This window comes from Danio rerio, chromosome 6 (genome assembly GCF_052040795.2).
Source record: "Danio rerio strain M-AB ecotype USA chromosome 6, GRCz13ab, whole genome shotgun sequence".
Lineage (NCBI taxonomy): Eukaryota > Metazoa > Chordata > Actinopteri > Cypriniformes > Danionidae > Danio > Danio rerio.
This window is the reverse complement of record NC_141026.1, coordinates 49,677,003-49,697,745: the sequence shown is the minus strand read 5'-3', so window position 1 is coordinate 49,697,745 and position 20,743 is coordinate 49,677,003. Positions and strand designations below refer to the sequence as shown.

Genomic DNA, 20,743 nt, shown 5'->3' with positions numbered 1-20,743 from the left:
CACACTAAATTTCCTTCTGAAGTATTTGAGTGTTAGAAAAGAGCAGCTTAAGTTTATTTTTAACCATGCATGATCATCATCATGAGATTTTGCACGGCACATTCCAGCGCTGATTGTTTTGTGAATATGTCACAAGCTAATGAAGACTATTACAAAGAGGCTGTTATTGAAGGCAGCCTGAGGCGGCACAAACAATATTAGACATGACAGCAAACATGCAGATTATGGAAGAAAAAGTTTCTGATGTCACGTGTAAAAAGGGCATTTACATCCACTTTTTAAAGGCACAGCAACAGTAAATATTTTAAAGAATGCTGAAACCTGTAAACATTTGACTTCTATAATAAGAAAAACAAATACTAGGGAAGTCAACGGTTACAGGTTTTCAGCAATATAGGGTAAACACAATAAAATAGTTTTTCTTTTTGACATTAGAATATTCTGCTTTTCCCATTGGAAGATTATTTTGCTTGTTTTAAGGAAAAAGTCACTTGATTTCAGCTTACTATTTCTTAAACAAGACAATATGTTTTGCTTTTCTAGAAAATGCTTCTTGGTTTAAGAATTTTCATATATTTAGACTAGAAACAAGACAAAAAAGTAAGAAATGCTTTTTTTTTTTTTTTTTTGCTGCATGGTCTTTTTCTTGCAGTGTCAGATAGTCATCTTCATTATATAAAAAGGAGCATTTATTTCACTAAACTTCAAAATTCATTTGTTTGAATAATTAAGTGAATCGTTTACCCAAGAAAGAAAATTCTGCTAAACACAAAAGAAGATATTTTGAAAAATGCTGAAAACCGGTAACCATTGACTTCCATAGCATTTGTTTTTCCTACTATGGAAGTCAATAATCAGATGTTTCAGCATTTTTCAAAATATCTTCTTTTGTGTTTAACAGAAAAATGAAACTCAAAGATTGAGGAAGACTAAATAGTAAGTAAATCTTCTTTTTTGGGTGACCTATCCATTGAAATGATCAAAATCACAAAAAAACGCAAGGCACAGTGGCTCATTGGTTAGCACTGTCGCCTCACAGCAAGAAGGCCTCTTGTTCGAGTCCCGGCTGGATAGTTGACAATTCTGTGTGCGTGTTCTACCTGTGTTCACGTGGGTTTCCTTCAGGTGTTCTTGTTTCCTCTATACAGTCCAAAGAATAAACTAATTTCCCAGTACTGGGTTGCAGCTGGAAGGGCATCCGCTGCATATAACATATGCTGAATAAGTTGTGGTTGATTCCGCTGTGGTGACCCCTGATGAACAAAAAGACTAAGCTGAAGGAAAATGAATGAATGACTTAAATAAGTAAATATATTTGATTGGCATAAAGTGTAACAACATAATTTATCCGTGTCAAGACTGCTTAAAGGAAGTCAAAGTAAAAAAGGAAAGGTTGTAAAAACTTTGACTGACATTATAAATGGATTTGAGGGGAAAGTGACCCATTTAAATGACTTGGGAAAAACAGCCAGCGGAGGATGTTTCGCTGTGCATTTTATCACCAGCAATAAACCTAGACATCAGCTTTACTATCCCAGCTGTCGGAACCGTCTAATAATAGACTTCTTGATTAACACATTGTAGGATTTATTCTTAAATTTGTCAAAGTTTAAAACTGACGATATAATTATGAATAATTCCCCCTGTAAGAATAAAGAATTACTCTTTGATGTTTAGGGAAAATTAGCAGGCCTGAGACGACCCAAATTAAAATAAAACGACACACAAAAAATGTAATTTAATTTAAGCGTAGCCTCTACTTGTCCTTAGGTCACTCTGTTCTTGGCCTAGTTACTCTCTTTCTCTCGGTTTCTTTCTTTACCTTAGTCAGTAAACTATAGGAACAGCCCAAAACGGCAGGGTAAAGAAGGGAAGAAAGAAGAGTTGGAGGATGCGAAGGCCTCCGGTGTTTGCAGACACAAAGCTGCTTTATGGAGGCATGAACAGAAGCTCTTAAAAGCTTCTGTGATGGAGAGGAATAAAGAGCAGCCTGAGGTTGCTCTCACATCTCTTCTCCACCAGAGTCCTGCTCGCCTGAGGGACCTGCGGACTGTTTTCAGAACCGGACTCTCATTAAACTCTCTTCAGAGGCCAAGCGAGATGTAAATGGCTGGTGTTATGAAACCTGCGCACAACCTGCCACATCACAGTCTTTGTTTGCTATAGTCAGAGTTTAGCCTCTGTATTATTTCATAGCAATTCTGCATTTAAACCTCACAAGATGTACATGTACTTTGTAAAACCAAAATCTGTAAAATGAATAGTAATAAAATGGCAGCTGTTATTGCTGGAATTTAACTGTTAAAAATACAATAGGAATGAAAAAGAAAAAGTGTGTGCATTCATTTATTCCTTTTCTTTTCGACTTAGAATCTTCATTAATGCGGGGTCGCTACAGCGGAATAAACCGCCAACTTATCCAGCACGTTTTACGCAGCGAATGCTATTCCAGCTGCAACCCATCACTGGGAAACATCCATACACACTCATTCATGCATATACACTACAGACAATTTAGCTTACCCAATTCACCTATACCACATGTCTTTAGACTTGTGGGGGAAACCGGAGCACCCGGATGAATCATTTTATAGTAAATTATCACTTCTGGACACTGTTAACATAGGGCTTCTTTTTGGCACATTACAGTTTTAATTGGTATTTGTGGATGTTACTACATATTGTGGAACTTGACTAAGATTTGCCGGAGTAGTCCTGAGCCTATGTGTTAATATTGCTTATAGATGAATAAGGATTCTTAATGCAGTGCTGTCTGAGGGATCGGACATCACGGTTGTTCAGCTTATGCTTGTCGTCACCTTAGAGTTCTAAGGTTCTATCTGACGTTTTTGTTAAAATTGAGTTATTGACGTATTCTTATTAAATGACAACTTATTTACATTATGGGATGTTTTTTTTATAAGTTGTTTACATTTTAGGACCTTTTATTTAAAAAAACAAAACAAATGTTACACACATACTGTTTGCTGTGGAATGCAAAAACTTTGAAGCTCAATATCTCAAAATCATTTAGAACGCAGATAGAAACTTATAATTTCAAGGTGACGATGTGTCCTTGTCCTTTATGCACTGAAATTCCTCCAGATTCCTTGAATCTTTTAGTGATGTTGTTAGGGATGGGGACCGTAGCTTGGTACTTTATAATTATTGGTGCTACATTATAAAAGACCAGTATCGATATGCTCTGACGTTGACGGTTCTGCTATCGATACTGGAGAAGTATTGCTGAATAAACATTACTCACAAGAGCCTAATTTAACTGACCAACATTTATAATTTGCGATAATTGATATTCGTCTGCACAGTTGGCAATCTCACCTGAAAAAAGCTTGTGTTTCCAGTGCGTGCCTTAAGTATAAAACTGATAAGAGAACCGATAAGTGGTATCAACAAAAGTAGTAAGCAAACCTTAATGATGCCCATTCCTTGATGTTATGCACTGTTGAAGTTGAAATATTCAAATGTCTTCCTATCTTTCTTTGAGGAACATTTCAATAAATGTCTCATGTATTTGTTGGCAAACTGACGATCCTCTGCCCATCTTTGCTCCTAAAGCACTAGACCTTTCTTGGATGCTGCTTTTGTGCTAAATAATAATTACAATCACCTGTTGACATCACATGTGTCCAATCACATCATTATTAAGCCAATTTACTTGATTACTAGCCCTACACTGTTCTCGTCACAACTTTTTTGGAATGTGTTGCAGGTCTGAATGAATGTATATTTCATGAAATATTGAGTTTATATTGTCAACAATGAAATACAAGTCAAAGGGAGTCACTACTTTGTTTTTTTTAATTTGTGTTTTCTATATTGTCTAAACTTTTACACAACTTAACTTTGTTACCCAGACAAACCCACAACCATATATTCTTAGATCCTTTTTTACGATAACAAAATTTTAGTGCGAAATAAATCGAGAGGAAAAGCTTTGCATTAAGAACTGAATTGGAAACCATTTTATGCCCTTCTATATCGTTATTTTATAGATGTCAAACAAGTTAACTCTTTTAACCTCGCCTGCAGACATTTAATATCCATAACCACGACTGCTGTTCCAGTTCCCTCTTCTTGTGGCATTTAAACAGTCGCTCTCTTAGGAAAATGTAAAGGAGACCATTTTTAATATTATTTGCTTTAAGTTGGAGTCAAGTCTCCTCAGACACTTGACTCTGGCATTTCAGTTTGCTGGTTCTAATGTAAATGTCCTTCAAATGATAGTAGAGCCTGGTGGCATTTTCTAGCACACACACATGAACAGAGCTGAGAAATGTCATCTTTTATTTTTGGCCTTTCCTTCGTAAAAAACCACCCTCGGATGTCTCTTATGAGGATTTTGCTGCTAAACAACCCACCTCTGAAATTAGGCCCAAACGGGTACAGTTTATATTTGATGTTTTTCAAGTAAACACACTCACGCAGGCTTAAACAGGCAGAATTTAAAAAAAATATATGTTGGCGTACATCCATTGAGGAATGGAATAATTCACCCAGAAATGAAGATTCTGGCATAATGATGCTAGAAATCTATGTTTTGTTTTGTTTTCTTCTGTAAGTCACATAATAGTTTATAATGCATTTAACCATGCAACTCTTTTTCTGCCATGAGACAAAAAATGTAAATAATTAATTGGAGTTTAGTATATCACAATTATAAATTGATATCTGACCAATATGACTTTACATTTAACCCTTTCATGCCTCTTCTGCAACGTGGTGAAGTCTAATTGGGATACAGTTGACGTGAATATAGTGTCATTTATTTGACACTGCACAACAAATAATATTTTTTCATTACCGTGAGGGTTAGGTATAGGGTTGAGGTAGGGGTAGATGCTAATAAAATACAAGTAATGTGTAAATTATTAAATAATATTAATACTTCTCATTAACTTCCGATTTCAGCTTTATCCCTTCTAGTAACAACAGCAGGAGAGATCTATACTGTTGGATTTACGTCTTGTTTATTCATAATTTTCTGTCAAAATACTAAAAGGTAAGCAACTGGGAGAGGAGTAGAGAAAATATTCTAGTAACATAAACAGTGTGATGTGAACAAATCATCTAATTATATTGAAAAATAATGAATATTGGCATTTTCTTAGACATCTTGGTGCATTTTTGAACATTTTATGTTTTGCTTGTAGTGTGTTTGAATGTCTGAAAACCTAAAAAAAGTTATTTGTTTAAAAGCACGGGTAAATCATAATTTATGACAAGCGCTTTAAGTTGATGATGTGCGCTCTTACTGTTCTAATCACACTGGTGTGATTATACACGTCAGAGACTATACAAGGTGGGATTGTACTTGTGTAAGGGTTAATAATTCTGTCAAAAGTTAATTAAATTAATCACAAAAAATACAACTTTTATTTTTACAAACAAAAAAACAAACAATGTATGCAATTTCATGTTTACACCTCATAATTCTTAAGTTTCCTTCTTAACATTTCACAATTCTGACTTAATATCTCAACTTTTTTTTTCAAAGCTACAAGAAATAAACTAGCGAATCTGTGGAGAGAAGATTATTGTAAGCAAAGTTTATTTTGGTGAAAACACAAACATTTAACAGACGCTTTAATTCAAAGTAAATTTGTTTGCATTCACTGTAGTTTCTGTAGTTCATCAGTTAAACTTGGATTTTAGTACTCTTTATATGGAGGTTTTCTGACAGTCCCAGATCACAGTACACTTTAGAGTAGCTTCAACATCATATGTTTTGTTTATTTGTCTATAGCACTTTTTACAATGTAGATCCTGTAAAATATATATTGTTGTTGCAGTTCAGTCTTTATATCTCACAATTTTCAAAACTGCAAAAAATAAACTAGCAAATCTGTGAAAAGAAGACTATTGTAGGGAAAAAAATATAATTTTGGTGTGAACAATCTTCCACATTTAGCAGATGCCTTCAATCAATGTAAATTTCTTTGCATTTACTGTAGTTTTTGTAGTTTATCGATCAAATTTAGATCTTCATACCTTTTTCTATCTTTACTGACAGTCCCTGATCATAGTACATTTTTGAGCAGCTTCAAAATTCCTTGAAGTATATATTTTGATGCAGTTCTGACATAATATCTTACAATTTTCCTTATTAAAACTGCAAGAAATAAACTAGCAAATCTGTGAAAAGAAGACTATTGTAGGGAAAAAAATATAATTTTGGTGAAAACAAGCTTCCACATTTAGCAGATGCTTTCACTCAAAGTAAAATTCTTTGCATTTACTGTAGGTTTGGTAGGTAATCAGTTACATTGGGAATTTAATATCCTTTTTTAAGGGGTTTTCTGACAGTTCCCAATACATTTTTGAGCAGCTTGAACATCCTCTAAAATATCTTCTTTTGAGTCTAACCAATGAAAGTGGTCCAAACATTAGGATGAGTAAATGTTGACATGTCTGAGAAACTGAAAGAAAATACGGTATTTGTGAAAGCTTGCTACACTGCAGACATGCACACACACACACGTCTTTCAAATGTGCTGAACGCTTCAGAGGCTGAATCTCATTTTACACAGTCTGTGCACACTTTCCACCTTTGTGTCACCGTCTCCCCTGTGAATGGAACAATCTGCGACTACACTATGCCTGAATAACACACTAAATAACACATGATTTCCTCTGATATGATGTAATATGGCCTTGTTCTACTCGGTTTGGCTAATAAGTACATCTTTCTTAGTGTTTACAAGCTATTTTTTCATTCTTTAAACTTTAGATAGTTAATTGACTTTAGGTATAGGCTAAATGTCAATGTTATTCCGGTAATGTTAATAGAATGTTTGTTCAGAGTTATCTGGTGTGGTTTTTAAATGATAGTTCAGCCAAAAATTTAAATTTACTCTCAAGTAGTTCCATATAAGCATTTTTTTTCTTCTGTTGAACACAAAATAAGATATTTAACAATAAAAAAATGTTAGAAACTTGTAACCATTAACTTCCATATAGGATGACGATGATAAAATGCACAGCAAAACATTTTCCGCTGGCTGTTTTACCAAGTCATTTAAATAGGTCACTTTCCCCTCAAGTCCACTTATAATGTCAGTCAAAGTTTTTACAACCTTTCCTTTTTTACTTTGACTTCCTTAAAGCAGTCCTGACATGGATAACTTGTCATGTTTTTACACATTATGCCTGGGTCAGTTAGCATGCCTATGTGGAGTGTGCATATTCTCCCCGTGTTCATGTGGGTTTCCTCCTGGTGCTCCGGTTTTCCCCACAGTCCAAAGATATGTGGTATCGGTGAATTGAATAAGGTAAATTGACTATTGTGTTTGTGTGTGAATGCAATAGTGTATAGGTGTTAGATTGTGGCTGGAAGGGCATCCACTGTTGGTGGTTCATTCCCCTGTGGCAACCCCTGATTAATAAAGAGACTAAGCCAAAAAGAAAATGAATGACTAAATGAGAATGTTGCGCTTTTTTTGTGTTGTAAATAAGCTTGTTTATAAAGTTCATATGGGTGTGTGTGCGCATCGTTAACTGTTTATATGTTCATAACCACATCCGATGATAGTGAGGGTTGCGAGTCACTGGAGTTGTTATTTTGGGGGTCGTGAGCGGCAAGTCGCAATAGTCTTTTGGTAGTTTCAGCTTGGCGCAAGAGTCATTTTGATGCGTTGCGCTACGCTGTTTAAATAGCAAATGCATTTGCGCTCATATGTGCGCCCATAGGCGTTCTGGTCTAAAAAGGAAGGCGTTCTGAGGCGCACTGCTGGCGCGTTGCTATTTTGAGAAACTATAATAGATTTTTCAATAGACCACAGGTGTCAAACTCCAAAAGGGCCGCAGCTCTGCACAGTTTAGTTCCAACCCTATTTAAACACACCTGATCAAACTAATTGAGTACTTCAGGCTTGTTTGAAACCTATAGGTAAGTGTGTTGGAGCAGGGTTGGAACTAAACTGTGCAGGGCTTCGGCCCTCCAGGAATTGAGTTTGACACCCCTGCAATAGACCAAAACAAACCCGGTCTAAAGTCGAGTGCAGAGTTGTGCCTCGCTTACACACTGCTTAATACACACAAGATGTCGAACAATACGCAAATATCTTTACATATGAAAAAAAAATTAAGGATATATGTATAGGATAAAATAAGATTATATAGGATATAAATATAAAGGATTAAAATATTACAAAACATTATTTTCTAGTCTACATAAATATGAAAAACCACTGCTTTTATGCCTTTTTCATCTCGGGAGGCTTTTTCAGTTCATTCATAACAATTTGCTTTTGCATAATGTTATTATAATTAGCAGTATTATTTATTATATCCATATTTATATTTGTTTTATTAAAAACAAGCTTAGATTTGCCCACCTGCAGGCTTTAGACCATATGGGGCACAGCATGTGTATTAGGATGTAACTCAGGTTTTTGAGCACACTTTGTTATTGTTGTTCATTTATTAGTTTGCTGGAAATTAGAAATGAATTTGGAAATTGTTTTGAAACAAATATTTGCACTTAACAAACAAAATTAATTATTTATAGGCTAACTGATGTCTGTGCTTAAAGGTTTCCCTATCCACGAGAGCGAAAGTGGAAGTAGATGATTTATCTCTCATTCTCGGTAGATGCTCTGTTTAACTGTTTTCTGTAAAAAAAAAAAATAAAAAAAAAAAACTGTTAACTGTTTGCTTGTGAAATGCTCCGTTTTTCCACTTACACTTACTTTACTTCATGTAAATAGCAAATGCGCTTATGGCGCGACGCAAGGCTCTTAAAGGGAATGGGAGATGATACTCTGATTGGTTTATTCTCAAAACACACCTATAACTCATTAGGAAAATAAACTCAACCCTTTTAGACCACGCCCCACGGCGCAAAGCAGATTTTCCCTTCCTTAAATAAGCAACAATGCATTCTGACATGCCCTGAAAGCGTTTGCGCCCTGCGTTTCGCGCTTTGCGCATGGACCGTCAAAATAGAACCCCTTGTTTTGGAATGCTAAACATAAAGAGAACATCCACTAGAAATGTTCCTGTAATACCTGCAAAATTATCAAATGTAATGCTCCTTATGGTATAATCAAAAATAAGTTTTAAATAATTATAATATCTGGAACACATTTCTGCTAATACACATTTCACGTTTCCCAGTTCCATATTCGGAATAACGGTTTCCAGGTCTTATCTATGGGAGTTTGGGATCTGTTCTGTTTACAGTTTCAGATTGAGTGCACTCGTTCTGAAAGGATACGCTGAAATGCAGCCAGGGAATCCAATTTTAATTTCGCTCAATCTGCGGCTGTGTTTAGACAGACACAAAGTTGCCAGTGAAGGGGATTGTGGGTGTTGGATATTCTCACCAGAAGTACATTGCTGTCTCTAATTGTGTTTGTTTTACTGGAAGGTACCACTCGGCTGCCCAGAGATGGGGAGGTTCCAGGAGTGGACTATAATTTCATCAGCGTGGGGGATTTTCGCATCCTGGAGGAGAGTGGATTACTGTTGGAGAGTGGGACATATGATGGTATGAAACATTTTTACTGTCATTTTTCATAATAATGTCTCATGAGACTTGTTAACAAACTGGTTCTTTTTTTAGGAGATCAAAATTATTGTGGATGGAAAAAAAAAATGACATTGAATTTGACTTTTTTGATAGAAACAAAACCTAACATTGATGGTTCTGTAAATGTACATATAGTTGAAGTCAAAATTATTAGCCCTTCTCTGAATATTTGTTTCTTTTTCAAACAATTTCTCAAATGATTTTTCATTGTATTTCCTATAGTATTTTTTTCTTCTGGAGAAAATCTTATTTGTTTAAATTTCAACTAAGATAAAAGCAGATTTAAAGTTTTAAAAACCCATTTTAAGGTCAGTATTATTCGCCCCTTAAGCAATATTTTATTTGATTGTCTTCAGAACAAACCACTGTTTTACAATGGCTTGCCTAGTTACCCTAATTACCCTATAGTTAAGCCTTTAAATTGCACTTTAACCTGATTAATAGTATTTTGAATAATAACTAGTAAATTAGTATGTTCTGTCATCATGGCACAGATAAAATAAATCAGTTATTAGAAATGAGTTATTAAAACTATTATGTTCAGAAAAAAAGTCTTCTCTACGTTGAACAGAAATTGGGAAAAACAATATACAGGGAGACTAATAATTCTTATTTCAACTGTATGAAGAGTTCATTGGCAAAGACAGATTACTGTGTTTATATACACTCACCGGCCACTTTATTAGGTACACCTGTCCAGCTGCTCGTTATGCAGATGTCTGATCAGCAAATCACATGGCTGCAACTTAATGCATTTAGGTATGTAGACATGATCGAGATGATCTGCTGCAGTTCAAACCAAGCATCAGAATGGGGAAGAAAGGTAATTTAAGTGACTTTGAATGTTGTATAGTTGTTGGTGCCAGATGGGTCTGAGTATTTCAGAAACTGCTGATCTACTGGGATTTTCATGCACAACCATCTCTAGGGTTTACAGAGAATGGTCTAAAAAAGAGAAACTATGCAGTGAGCGGCAGTTCTGTGGGCACAAATGCCTTGTTGATGCCAGAGGTTAAAGGAGAATGGCCAGGCTGGTTCCAGCTGATAGAAAGGCAACAGTAACTCAAATAACCACTCGTTACAACCAATGTACGTAGAAGAGTGTCTCTGAACGCTCAACCTTGAGGCGGATGGGCTACAGCAGCAGAAAACCACACCGGGTGCCACTCCTGTCAGCAAAGAACAGAAAACTGAGGCTACAATTTGCACAGACTCACCAAAACTGAACAATGGAAGATTGGAAAAATGTTGCCTGAACTGATGAGTCTTGATTTTTGCTGCAACATTCGGATGGTAGGGTCAAACTTTAGCATCAACAACGTAAAAAGCATGGATCCATCCTGCCTTGTATCAACAGTTCAGGCTGTTGGTGGTGTAATGGTGTTGGGGGATATTTTCTTGGCACTCTTTTGGCCTTTTAGTACCAATTGATCATCGTGTCGACGCCATAGCCTACCTGAATACTGTTGCTGACCATGTCCATCCCTTTATGACCACAATGTACCAATCTTAGGATGGATACTTCTAGCACGATAACTCGGCATGTCATAAAGCGTGAATCATCTCAGACTGGTTTCTTGAACATGACAATGAGTTCACTGTACTCAAATGGCCTCCATAGTCACCAGAGCTCAATCCAATAGAGCACTTTTGAAATGTTGTGTAATGGGAGATTCACATCATGGATGTGCAGCCGACAAATCTGCAGCATCTGCGTGATGCTATCAAGTCAATATGGACCAAAATCTCTGTGGGATATTTCCAGTACCTTGTTGAATCTATGCCTAGAAGATCTAAGGCAGTTCTGAAGGCAAAAGAGGGTCCAACCCAGTACTAGTAAGGTGTACCTATTAAAGTGGCCACTGAGTGCGCACAATAAAAAGTAATGATTTATGAAAATGTATAAAACTGGGTTATTTTTGTAAATGAACTCCATATACACTCCTGCTCGCACTGGATGGTGGTGTTGTTTACTTGCCTGAAGTAAATTCTGTCTGCAAAACCTCGGGGTATTCATCTGGTCTGAAAAGAATTTCATGACAGTGCAGCCTCAGAAATGTTCAGTGGATTTAGCTTCTAAATCTCACAGTCAGTGAGTCAGTTCGCACAGGTTTACACCATGCAAACATGCTTTACTCAGCTTGAGGTAACCCGCTGAAGAAGGACACATAAAGGAATGCAAAAAGGCCAGTGTTCCCTTTCCACAACACAAATACAAAACACATTTCTTTTCACAATAAACGATCAATTAAAGGAGCTTCTTAACTTCATGAAATCAGAAATAAACAATGGGTAATGGGCTAATGATATTCTGGGCTTATCAGATAACATGTTTGTCATGTGTGCATTTGTGTGTACAGCTGTTTGTTCGGTACTTACAATTAGGACTTTGCAAATAATCACAATCAAATTTGCGATTCATTTATGAAACTAGCTATCAACAATTTTTGTATCATATCTGTTCCAGCCCCTTTCTAGCCAAGCCCATTTTAACATGGAAATCAGTAAAATTGTGTAATGTGACTCTTGCAGCATGGGATGAGCATGATTTATTAAAGTTTATTAGATTTATTCATGTTTTAAAGACAGACAGTTCAGACAGTTACAGCTCATCCAGAATGCTGCGGCCAGGATTCTGACTAGAACCAGGAAATCAGAGCACATCACACCTGTCCTCAGGTCTTTACACTGGCTCCCAGTTACAATTAGAATAGAGTTTAAAGTATTATTACTGGTCTATAAATCACTAAATGGCCTAGGACCTCAATACATTACAGGTATGCTGATTGAATACAAACCTAACAGATCAATCAGATCTTTAGGATTATATAAACTAGAAGTTCCAAGAGTCCAGTCAAAGCAGGGTGAATCAGCTTTCAGCCACTATGCTCCTCGCTGTTGGAATCAGCTTCCAGAAATTATCAGATGTGCTCCAACATTAGGCACATTCAAATCAAGACTGAAAACACATCTGTTTAGCTGGGCCTTTACTGAATGAGCACTGTGCTGCGTCCGACAGATCACACTATTGTGTTTTTTTTTTCTTCTTTTTCATTATCTTATAACATTTTAACACATTTTAATCTGTTTTATCTATTTTTTATTCTTATTTTTATAATTTTTATTTTTTATTATTTCTTTTCATTTTCTTACACTTGTCTCTTTTATTCTTGTTTATGTAAAGCACTTTGAATTGCCACTGGGTATGAAATGTGCTATATAAATAAACTTGCCTTGCCTTGCCTTGCCTTTGCATGGGCTCAGTTTCAGAGACGAGCAGAACATGCAAATTTAAAGTCATCTTTTAGCTTAAGCTGCACATAAATTCTCAAATTCATGTCAAAATATATCAAAATGCAGTTAAAATAATTATCCATTGCTATGTTAGTTAATGAGTAGGGCCAGACAGAATCTGCTGACATTTTTTGCCATTTCTGCAGAGAATTTTGTTAAAAGTCTGTGGATTTATGTGGAATGATTTTGGGAGTATCATAACTAAAAAACGTAATATATTGAATAAAAATAATTTGTGTTTAATTTTTATTTTATGTTTACAATGCAAATCATTAGATCCAATTTATGTGGAAAACAAAGCAAGTCCCTCATATAATATATCCACTAAAACAGGGGTTTCTAATCTTTTCAGCCCGCAAGCCCCAAAATGACAATCTCGTAAGACAATCAAAAGTAAAGAGTTGAGCATGAAAATGCACATGCAACAATAAACAGGATCCATGGCTGACTGCAAGCTATAGTCATGCTGTCAACTATGCTTATAATTGTACTGTAAGTCAATTCAGATAAAATCATCTGCTAAATAAGTAAATGCGATGTAGGTGTATTAATAAAACCACAAAACACTAGGACAAAATCAGTCACTGCTCTTGACTGCTATCGCTTTATGGCTGTTATGTTAAGAAACTTTTTTCTGTATTTTATTATGAATTTCAATCATTTTGAGGGCTTTTTTGTTTCTTCATTCATTCATTTTCCTTCAGCTTAGTCTTTATTTCAGAGATCGACACAGTGGAATGAACTGCCAACTATTCTAGCATATGTTTTATGCAGCTAGCGCCCCTTTAGCTGCAATCCAGTACTCGAAAACACCCATACAAACTCATTCACACACACACTACAGACAATTTGGTTTATTGAAATCACCTACAGCACATGTCTTTGGACTGTGGGGGAAACCGGAGCACCCGGAGGAAACCTATGCGAACATGGGGAGAACATGCAAACTCCACACGGAAATGCCAACTGATCCAGCCGAGACTCGAACCAGCGACCTTCTTGCTGTGAGGAGACAGTGCTAACCATTAATCCACCGTGCTGCCGTGATACATACATAAATACATATAAATGTTCATGCAATTAAAAAAAAAAAAATAAATTAATAATAGGGTTTATGATGCTGATGACTGTAAATGCGTCTTGTGAAAAGGCGTCTTAATCACATGCATGGCAACAGATGTATAAATGATGATTTTTAGAATGGTGATTTTGTAATTTTGTGGTATTGTTTGTGATTTTTATATGAAACTTTATGTGCTGCCTGGAAGAAGAGACAGTACTGTCTCAATGTGATCTCCTGGCTAAATAAAGGAAATAAAAAAAAATATATAAATAATAATAAAATCAAGCATCTAGGCATGCAAATTGCTTTTACAAACTTTTGTTAAAGAATGGCTCACTCTCAGGAGCTCAGTGAAGCGTGGGGCCATGGTAAGTTGCCACCTGTGCAACAAAGTTCCTCACCACTAAATATTCCATGGTCAACTATAAGTATTATTATAAGAAAGTGGAAGCAATTGGGATCTACAGCAGCTCAGTCACGAAGCGGTAGGCCACATAGAATCACAGCATGCTGATGTGCGCAGAAGTCGCCCACTATCTAGATTCAATAGCTGCAGTCGTCCAAACTTCACGTGGCCTTCAGTTTAGCTCAAGAACAGTGTGTAGAGAGCTTCATGAAATTGGAGCGGTTGCATCCAAGCCTTACATTACCAAATGCAGTGTAAAGTACACCGCCGCTGGACACTAAACAAGGACATTAAGATGCCAACCAACAGCAAACTATTGAAAGGAATCTAATATACTGTTGCTTTAGTGGGGTTTCATGGTGGCTTAGTGGTTAGCACTGTTGCCTCTCAGCTGGAAGGTCACTGAATTGAGTCCTGGCTGGGTTAGTTGGCATTTCTGTGTGGAGTTTGTATGGTTTCCCAGTGTTCGTGTCGGTTTTCTCCGGGTGCTCCGGTTTCACCAACAGACCAAAGACATGCAGTATAGGTGAATTGGATGAACTAAATTAGCTGTAGTGTTTGAGAGTGTTTGAAAGAGAGAGTGTATAGGTGTTCCCAGTACTGGGTTGCAGCTGGAAGGGCATCTGCTCCGTAAAACATATGCCAGAATATTTGTCGGTTCATTCCCCTGTGGCGACCCCTGGTAACTTAGGGCCTACTCACACTATGCCATCCGTACCGTGCCCAGGCCTGTTTCCCGGATCGTTTGAGAAGTGTGAGTACGCTGAATCGGGCTCAAGCACGGTTCACTTGGCCGGCCCTGGCCCGGTTGGAAGAGGTGTGCCTGAGCGCGGTTCATTTGGGCTTTGGCGCGGTACACTTGTGTGTGAGTGCAAAACGCGCCAAAGCCCGAAACTGAAAGCGAGACATGACATTTAAGGGACTGTTTCATATGGATTTATTAATCATTCTTACTGTTCAGTGAATGCAAACTGCCGTCGTTTATTAAAGACGAGAACTCCTCACTGCACGACAGCTGCGCGCCTTCAGCAGACCTCCTCATTCCTGCAGCACGAGGGCTTTATGATTGTTTATGAGCGCCAAAAGTGGCGGATCTGTTCGGCGAAATATCTGACTGCGTGTCCCCGCATCCCTCAGGACTGTTTGGCGAAATATTTGACGCCATATCAAACGACTGAAACGATATAACTAGAGAAATCTCCACTGTGCTGCTGAGTGAGAGAGCGCTTCTCCCTGAACAGCCCAGCAGCGATGACGTAAGTGTGCCGAAGCCCGTTTGTGGTGTGAGCGCGGGCCGTCGGGGGAGACGGGAGGGGGGACAAGCGTGCTTTCGCCCGGTTCGAGGCAACTGTACCTAGTGTGAGTACGGCCTAAGGGACTAAGCTGAAGGAAAATGAATAAATGTTTCCTTAGCAGACATTCACCTAAAGCTAGAGAGATGAAGACGATCACACACTTTCAGGAGACCTATCTCATAATAATCAAGTCTACAAGTTACTAAAGCTTCTTCAGTAAAGCAGCATTCCTTTATTAAAGCACTAAGGTGGCATATTTATACTTTTAACAGAGTTTTACAGTTAATCTGTCAACTTAAGATCCTCACACTAAGGTGTTTTATAATACTTGGTAGCTGCTCATCAAAGAATCCTGAAAAAACATAACGATAGGTTTATAATGTAGGAAGTCAAGCATCAAATCAGCATTATATAATGATTTATGAAAGATCATGTGACATTAAGTCAAGAATAATGGTGCTAGAAATTCTTTAACTTTACTACTTCAAAGGAACTGCTGTGATGGTAAATATTTTACAAGATACAGTTGAAATCAGAATTATTAGCGCTTTTGAATTATTAGCCCCCTTGTATATTTCTTTTCCCAATTTCTGAATAACAAAAATAAACGCCTTTCTAAATATAATAGTTTAAATAACTAATTGCTAAAACTGATCTCTTTTATCTTTGCCATGATGACAGTAAATAATATTTTACTTGATAATTTTCAAGACACTTCTATTCAGCTTAAAGGTACATTTAAAGGCTTAACTAGGTTAACTAGGGTAATTAGGCAAGTCATTGTATAACAGTGGTTTGTTCTGTAGACAATCAAAAAAATATTGCTGAAGGGGCTGGTAATATTGACCGTAAAATAGTGTTAGAAAATTAAAAACTGCTTTTATTCTAGCCGAAATAAAGCAAATTAGACTTTCCACAGCCAAAAGAAAAATAAATAAATTAAATCCCTTCTGCTAAACATCCTTTGGGAAATATTTGAAAAAAAAATCGCAGAGTTTTGACTTCAGCTGTATATATTTATTTTAATATATACAATCTTACTATATTTTGTCAAATAAATACAGCTTTGGTGAGGATAAGTTACTTTTTCAAAAAACATATAATCTTATGAGTAGTACAATATATAAATCATTCTCAGAGCACTTTCCATTTCCATGAAGCAGAAAAGCATTTGTGTTTGTTGTGCGTGTGCAGTGTGGGTCTGGATGTGTGTGTCCTGAGAGACAGATAGCGTGCCAGGCGACTGCATTCACTGTGGCCCCATGTCGACATTACGGCCAGATTCATGCCAGGCAAAGCCTGCTGGGACGGGGAGAAACGCCAGTAGGAAATGCCCATATGTGCTCTACTCTCCAACAGGGAGACAGCCTGATCCTAGAACACACACACACAAACGCACACACACACACGCGCACACACACACACACACACACACACACACACACACACACACACACACACACGTGCATGCATGCTAACACACAGACTTGCACTAATCATTGGGCCCTATAAAATCTCACAAATTTTCACAAATTTTGTTTTTGTTGTTGTTTTTAAGAATTAATTTTATTAGTTATTTTGTAGTTTTTTTATTAAATATATATATATATATATATATATATATATATATATATATATATATATATATATATATATATATATATATATATATATATATATATAATATCCTGATGAACAGAGCAAGGGAATTTTCATAGTATGTTTGATAATATTTTTCTTCTGGAGAAAGTCTTATTTGTTTCATTTCAGCTAGAATAAAAGCATATAATTAAAAAAAACAGTTTTTTAAAAAAATTATTAGCCCCTTTAAGCTTTATTTTTTGGAGTCTACAGAACAAACCATCGTTATACTATGCAGTGTTTCCTCTAGTATTTTTTCCAGCTGTGGCGGCAGACTCTGTTGGGCATTTTACACAGATCTACCACTACATGTGGCGTTATTTTATTGAAAAATGTCATGGGCGCAGTATTCAGTCGAGATCGCATTCATGTAATAGCCTACGAGCGTGTCAATATCTGCTTGAGCGCCGATTTTCTCAGTTCGTGCACAAAACTTCTTACGCGCCCTCAAATATAGCCTACGCTGCTCAAGTGCAGATTTTCTTGGGCGCCCTCAAATAAACGCGGCTGAAGTGTGATTTAGTGCTGTTATGTACCGAGTATGTCTCCAACATTTATTAGATTTGTAAGGAATATTTATGAATGTCTCCGATAGACTTGTGGAGCCGACCGCGGCATTAATGCGTCCTGAAGTAAAGTGAAACGACCATAAACTCCAGCAAGACAAAGTCATTAAATATGCAGAGCCACAGACCTTAATCTATAAATGAAGTATAATTATGGAAACTGTGTTCATCATAACTGAGAGCTACGCCGTGTTTGCTGGCCTCACGCATCGCGCACCTGTCAGTCAGTCAGTCAGTCAGTCAGTCAGCAAGTCACCTTAAAGGGTTAAACAAAACGCACAGCACTACTATGGTCACAGAAAAGTTTGCGCTGTTATTATTCACTTACCTTTAATACGTTTTCGGTGCGATTTTAACCCGCTATTTAAAAAACAATCGAATAATTTTAATAAGATGCTTTAATGTAGCCATGGTGGGATGAATTTTGGTGTGGTGCCCCGCCACGGAAGAATGAATGTAGCGGAAACCATGCAATAACTTGCCTAAATACCCTGTCCTGCCTAGTTATATCTAGTCAAATACTATTTACTCTCATCATGACAAAGATGAAATAAATCAGTTATTAAAAATGAGTTATTAAAACTTTTATATTTAGAAATGTGTTTAAAAAAATCTACTCTTCCTTAAGCAGAAATTGGGGGACAAAATTAAACAGGGGGGCGAATAATTCAGGGGGTTTAATTATTCTGATTGCAACTGTATTTACCTGTATATATTTTTAGAAAACAGAATGGCCAGTTAAATAGTAATAACTAGTTATTTATAAAACATATTCAATTTAACAACAATTTATGATAATTAAAAAATAGGAACCTTCCAAAACATTCAGTTTAACAATATATGACAAATTAAATTTTTCAGGACCCTATAAAATGTTTGACATTTTTTTCAGATGAACTGAAATCTAAAATTAAACCAGACTTTTATTGTAAAGGGTAGCCCTGAAGACGCTGTGAGTTTCCATATGTACATAGGACATAAGCTATAAAACCATATCACATTTATTACATACAGATTATATGTAATAAAACCAACAGTTTCACTCATAAGACACAGAACGTGCAGATCAGAGATAAGATGTTTAAAATCACCTTTAATTACCTACAGTTTAATAATTACAGGGGACAGATCATATTGTGATTTAATTAGATGTACACTGCTACAGATTTAGATTTATTTATTTTTTATGCCAAATTGAACAAATTCTGTGACATTCTGGTTTATACAGTAAATTCTTTAACGCTGACTTTCTCCATGAAATGGGGATCATGAAAAAAAATCTTGCCATCTATTTTTATTTCAGCCACACTTAAAGAAATGAGACAAAAGTAATACTAAAGTTACTAATAATACTAAAATTTCACAAGAGGGCTAATAATTGTGTCTTCAATTGTATTAATGCTTTTAACGGAAAATGTACTGGATTTTTTTTTACTGTTGATGCTGCGTTTACTAGATTTCCAGCATCTCATGTCGTTATGCGGTCATGCTTCAGCAAACAGATGCTGGGCCTTTCTGATTCCCTCATTCCAGCAGTGTGGATAAATTTACAACCCTCGAGGCAGCTTTTAGTGTAATCCTGTCTAAGCAAGCTTGGATGAATTAAAGAGTTGATCCTGATCAATAAAGATTTAGCGCTCTTTGAAAGCACACACACACCGAGAATCTCAATGGGGGCGATGTGTAAACATGAATAGAGGATGACACAATTCACTGTATTTACTGCCTGTTGAGTCACATTTCAGCTCGCATTTGTAGTGTTAGAAATGGACAGATGTCCTGCGCTTACTTGAAGTGAGAGAGTAAAAGAAAGATGCTCTTAAGTCTGTAAATATATTAAATAAAAAAATTGATATATTTTGGGGGGGGGGGGGGGGGGAAGGAGCTGTAAATTCTCTCATGTTCAAAAATGACAATAAAACATTAGGCAAGGAAACAAGAGACTCAATAAATATTTAGAATAAAAACATTAGAAATGAAAAGAAAGGATAAAAAAGATTACCGTTTTAATAAAATAATAGTATTCTATTGAGGTAAATTTAAAGATGTCATTTGTTTCAGTGTAATTATACTTTGAATAAGGAAAATGAATTATCTATTTTACAGTAATACATTACATAATACAATTAAAAAAAATAGTTATACACTCATCGGCCACTTTATTAGGTACACCTTACTAGAACCGGATTGAACCCACTTTTGCCTTTAGAACTGTCTTAATCCTTCATGGCATAGATACAACAAGGTACTGGAAATATTCCTCAGAGATTTTGGTCCATATTGACATGTTTTACTAAAGTTCTATTGTACATTTTTTGTAAGCCTGTGCAAATGGTAGCCTCAGTTTCCTGTTCTTAGCTGTCAGGAGTGGCACTCGGTGTGATCTTCTTTCTGCCTCAAGGTTGGACGTGTTGTGCATTCAGAGATGCTCTTCTGCATACCTTGGTTGTAACGAGTGGTTATGTGAGTTACTGTTGCCTTTCTATTAACTTGAACAAGTCTGGCCATTCTCCTGCAACCACTTTCATTGTGACCTGGTGACCTTTGCCACTTCAGCCTGCAGTCTTCGTTTGGCATCGGGACTTACCCTGTATCAGCCACGCTGTAAACTCAAGACCATGGCTGGTAGGGCTTTCTCATACAGTGTGCCTAAGCTGTGGAATGCCCTACCCATCAGCATTAGGAATGCCGCTTCTCTGGACTGTCTTGAGAAGCTTCTTAAGACTAACCTATTCAGCATTGCTTTTAATTAAGGATGATCGTTTTGTTGACTTCTTTATTCCATTTTGTGGTTCATATTCTAATTGTTTTATTGAATCTTTTTTATTGTTGTGCTGTTTGTGCTATTGTTGGTATTTTGACTTGTTGAGCTTTGAGTCTTACAAAAGCATGTTACAAATGAAATGTATTATTATTATTATTATTATT

The 20,743-nt window shown here is 36.5% G+C and overlaps 1 protein-coding gene across 7 annotated transcripts in view; it reads left to right on the top strand.

The window, feature by feature from the left end:
- Positions 1–20,743, top strand: part of magi3b (membrane associated guanylate kinase, WW and PDZ domain containing 3b) — a 277,434-nt gene that overhangs the window by 174,499 nt on the left and 82,192 nt on the right. For all 7 annotated transcript variants that reach the window (XM_087257852.1, XM_087257850.1, XM_087257851.1 and 4 more), the window contains one exon: positions 9,389–9,508. In XM_087257852.1, the coding sequence (XP_087113978.1) occupies positions 9,389–9,508 (120 nt within the window). The remainder of the gene's footprint in view (positions 1–9,388; positions 9,509–20,743) is intronic.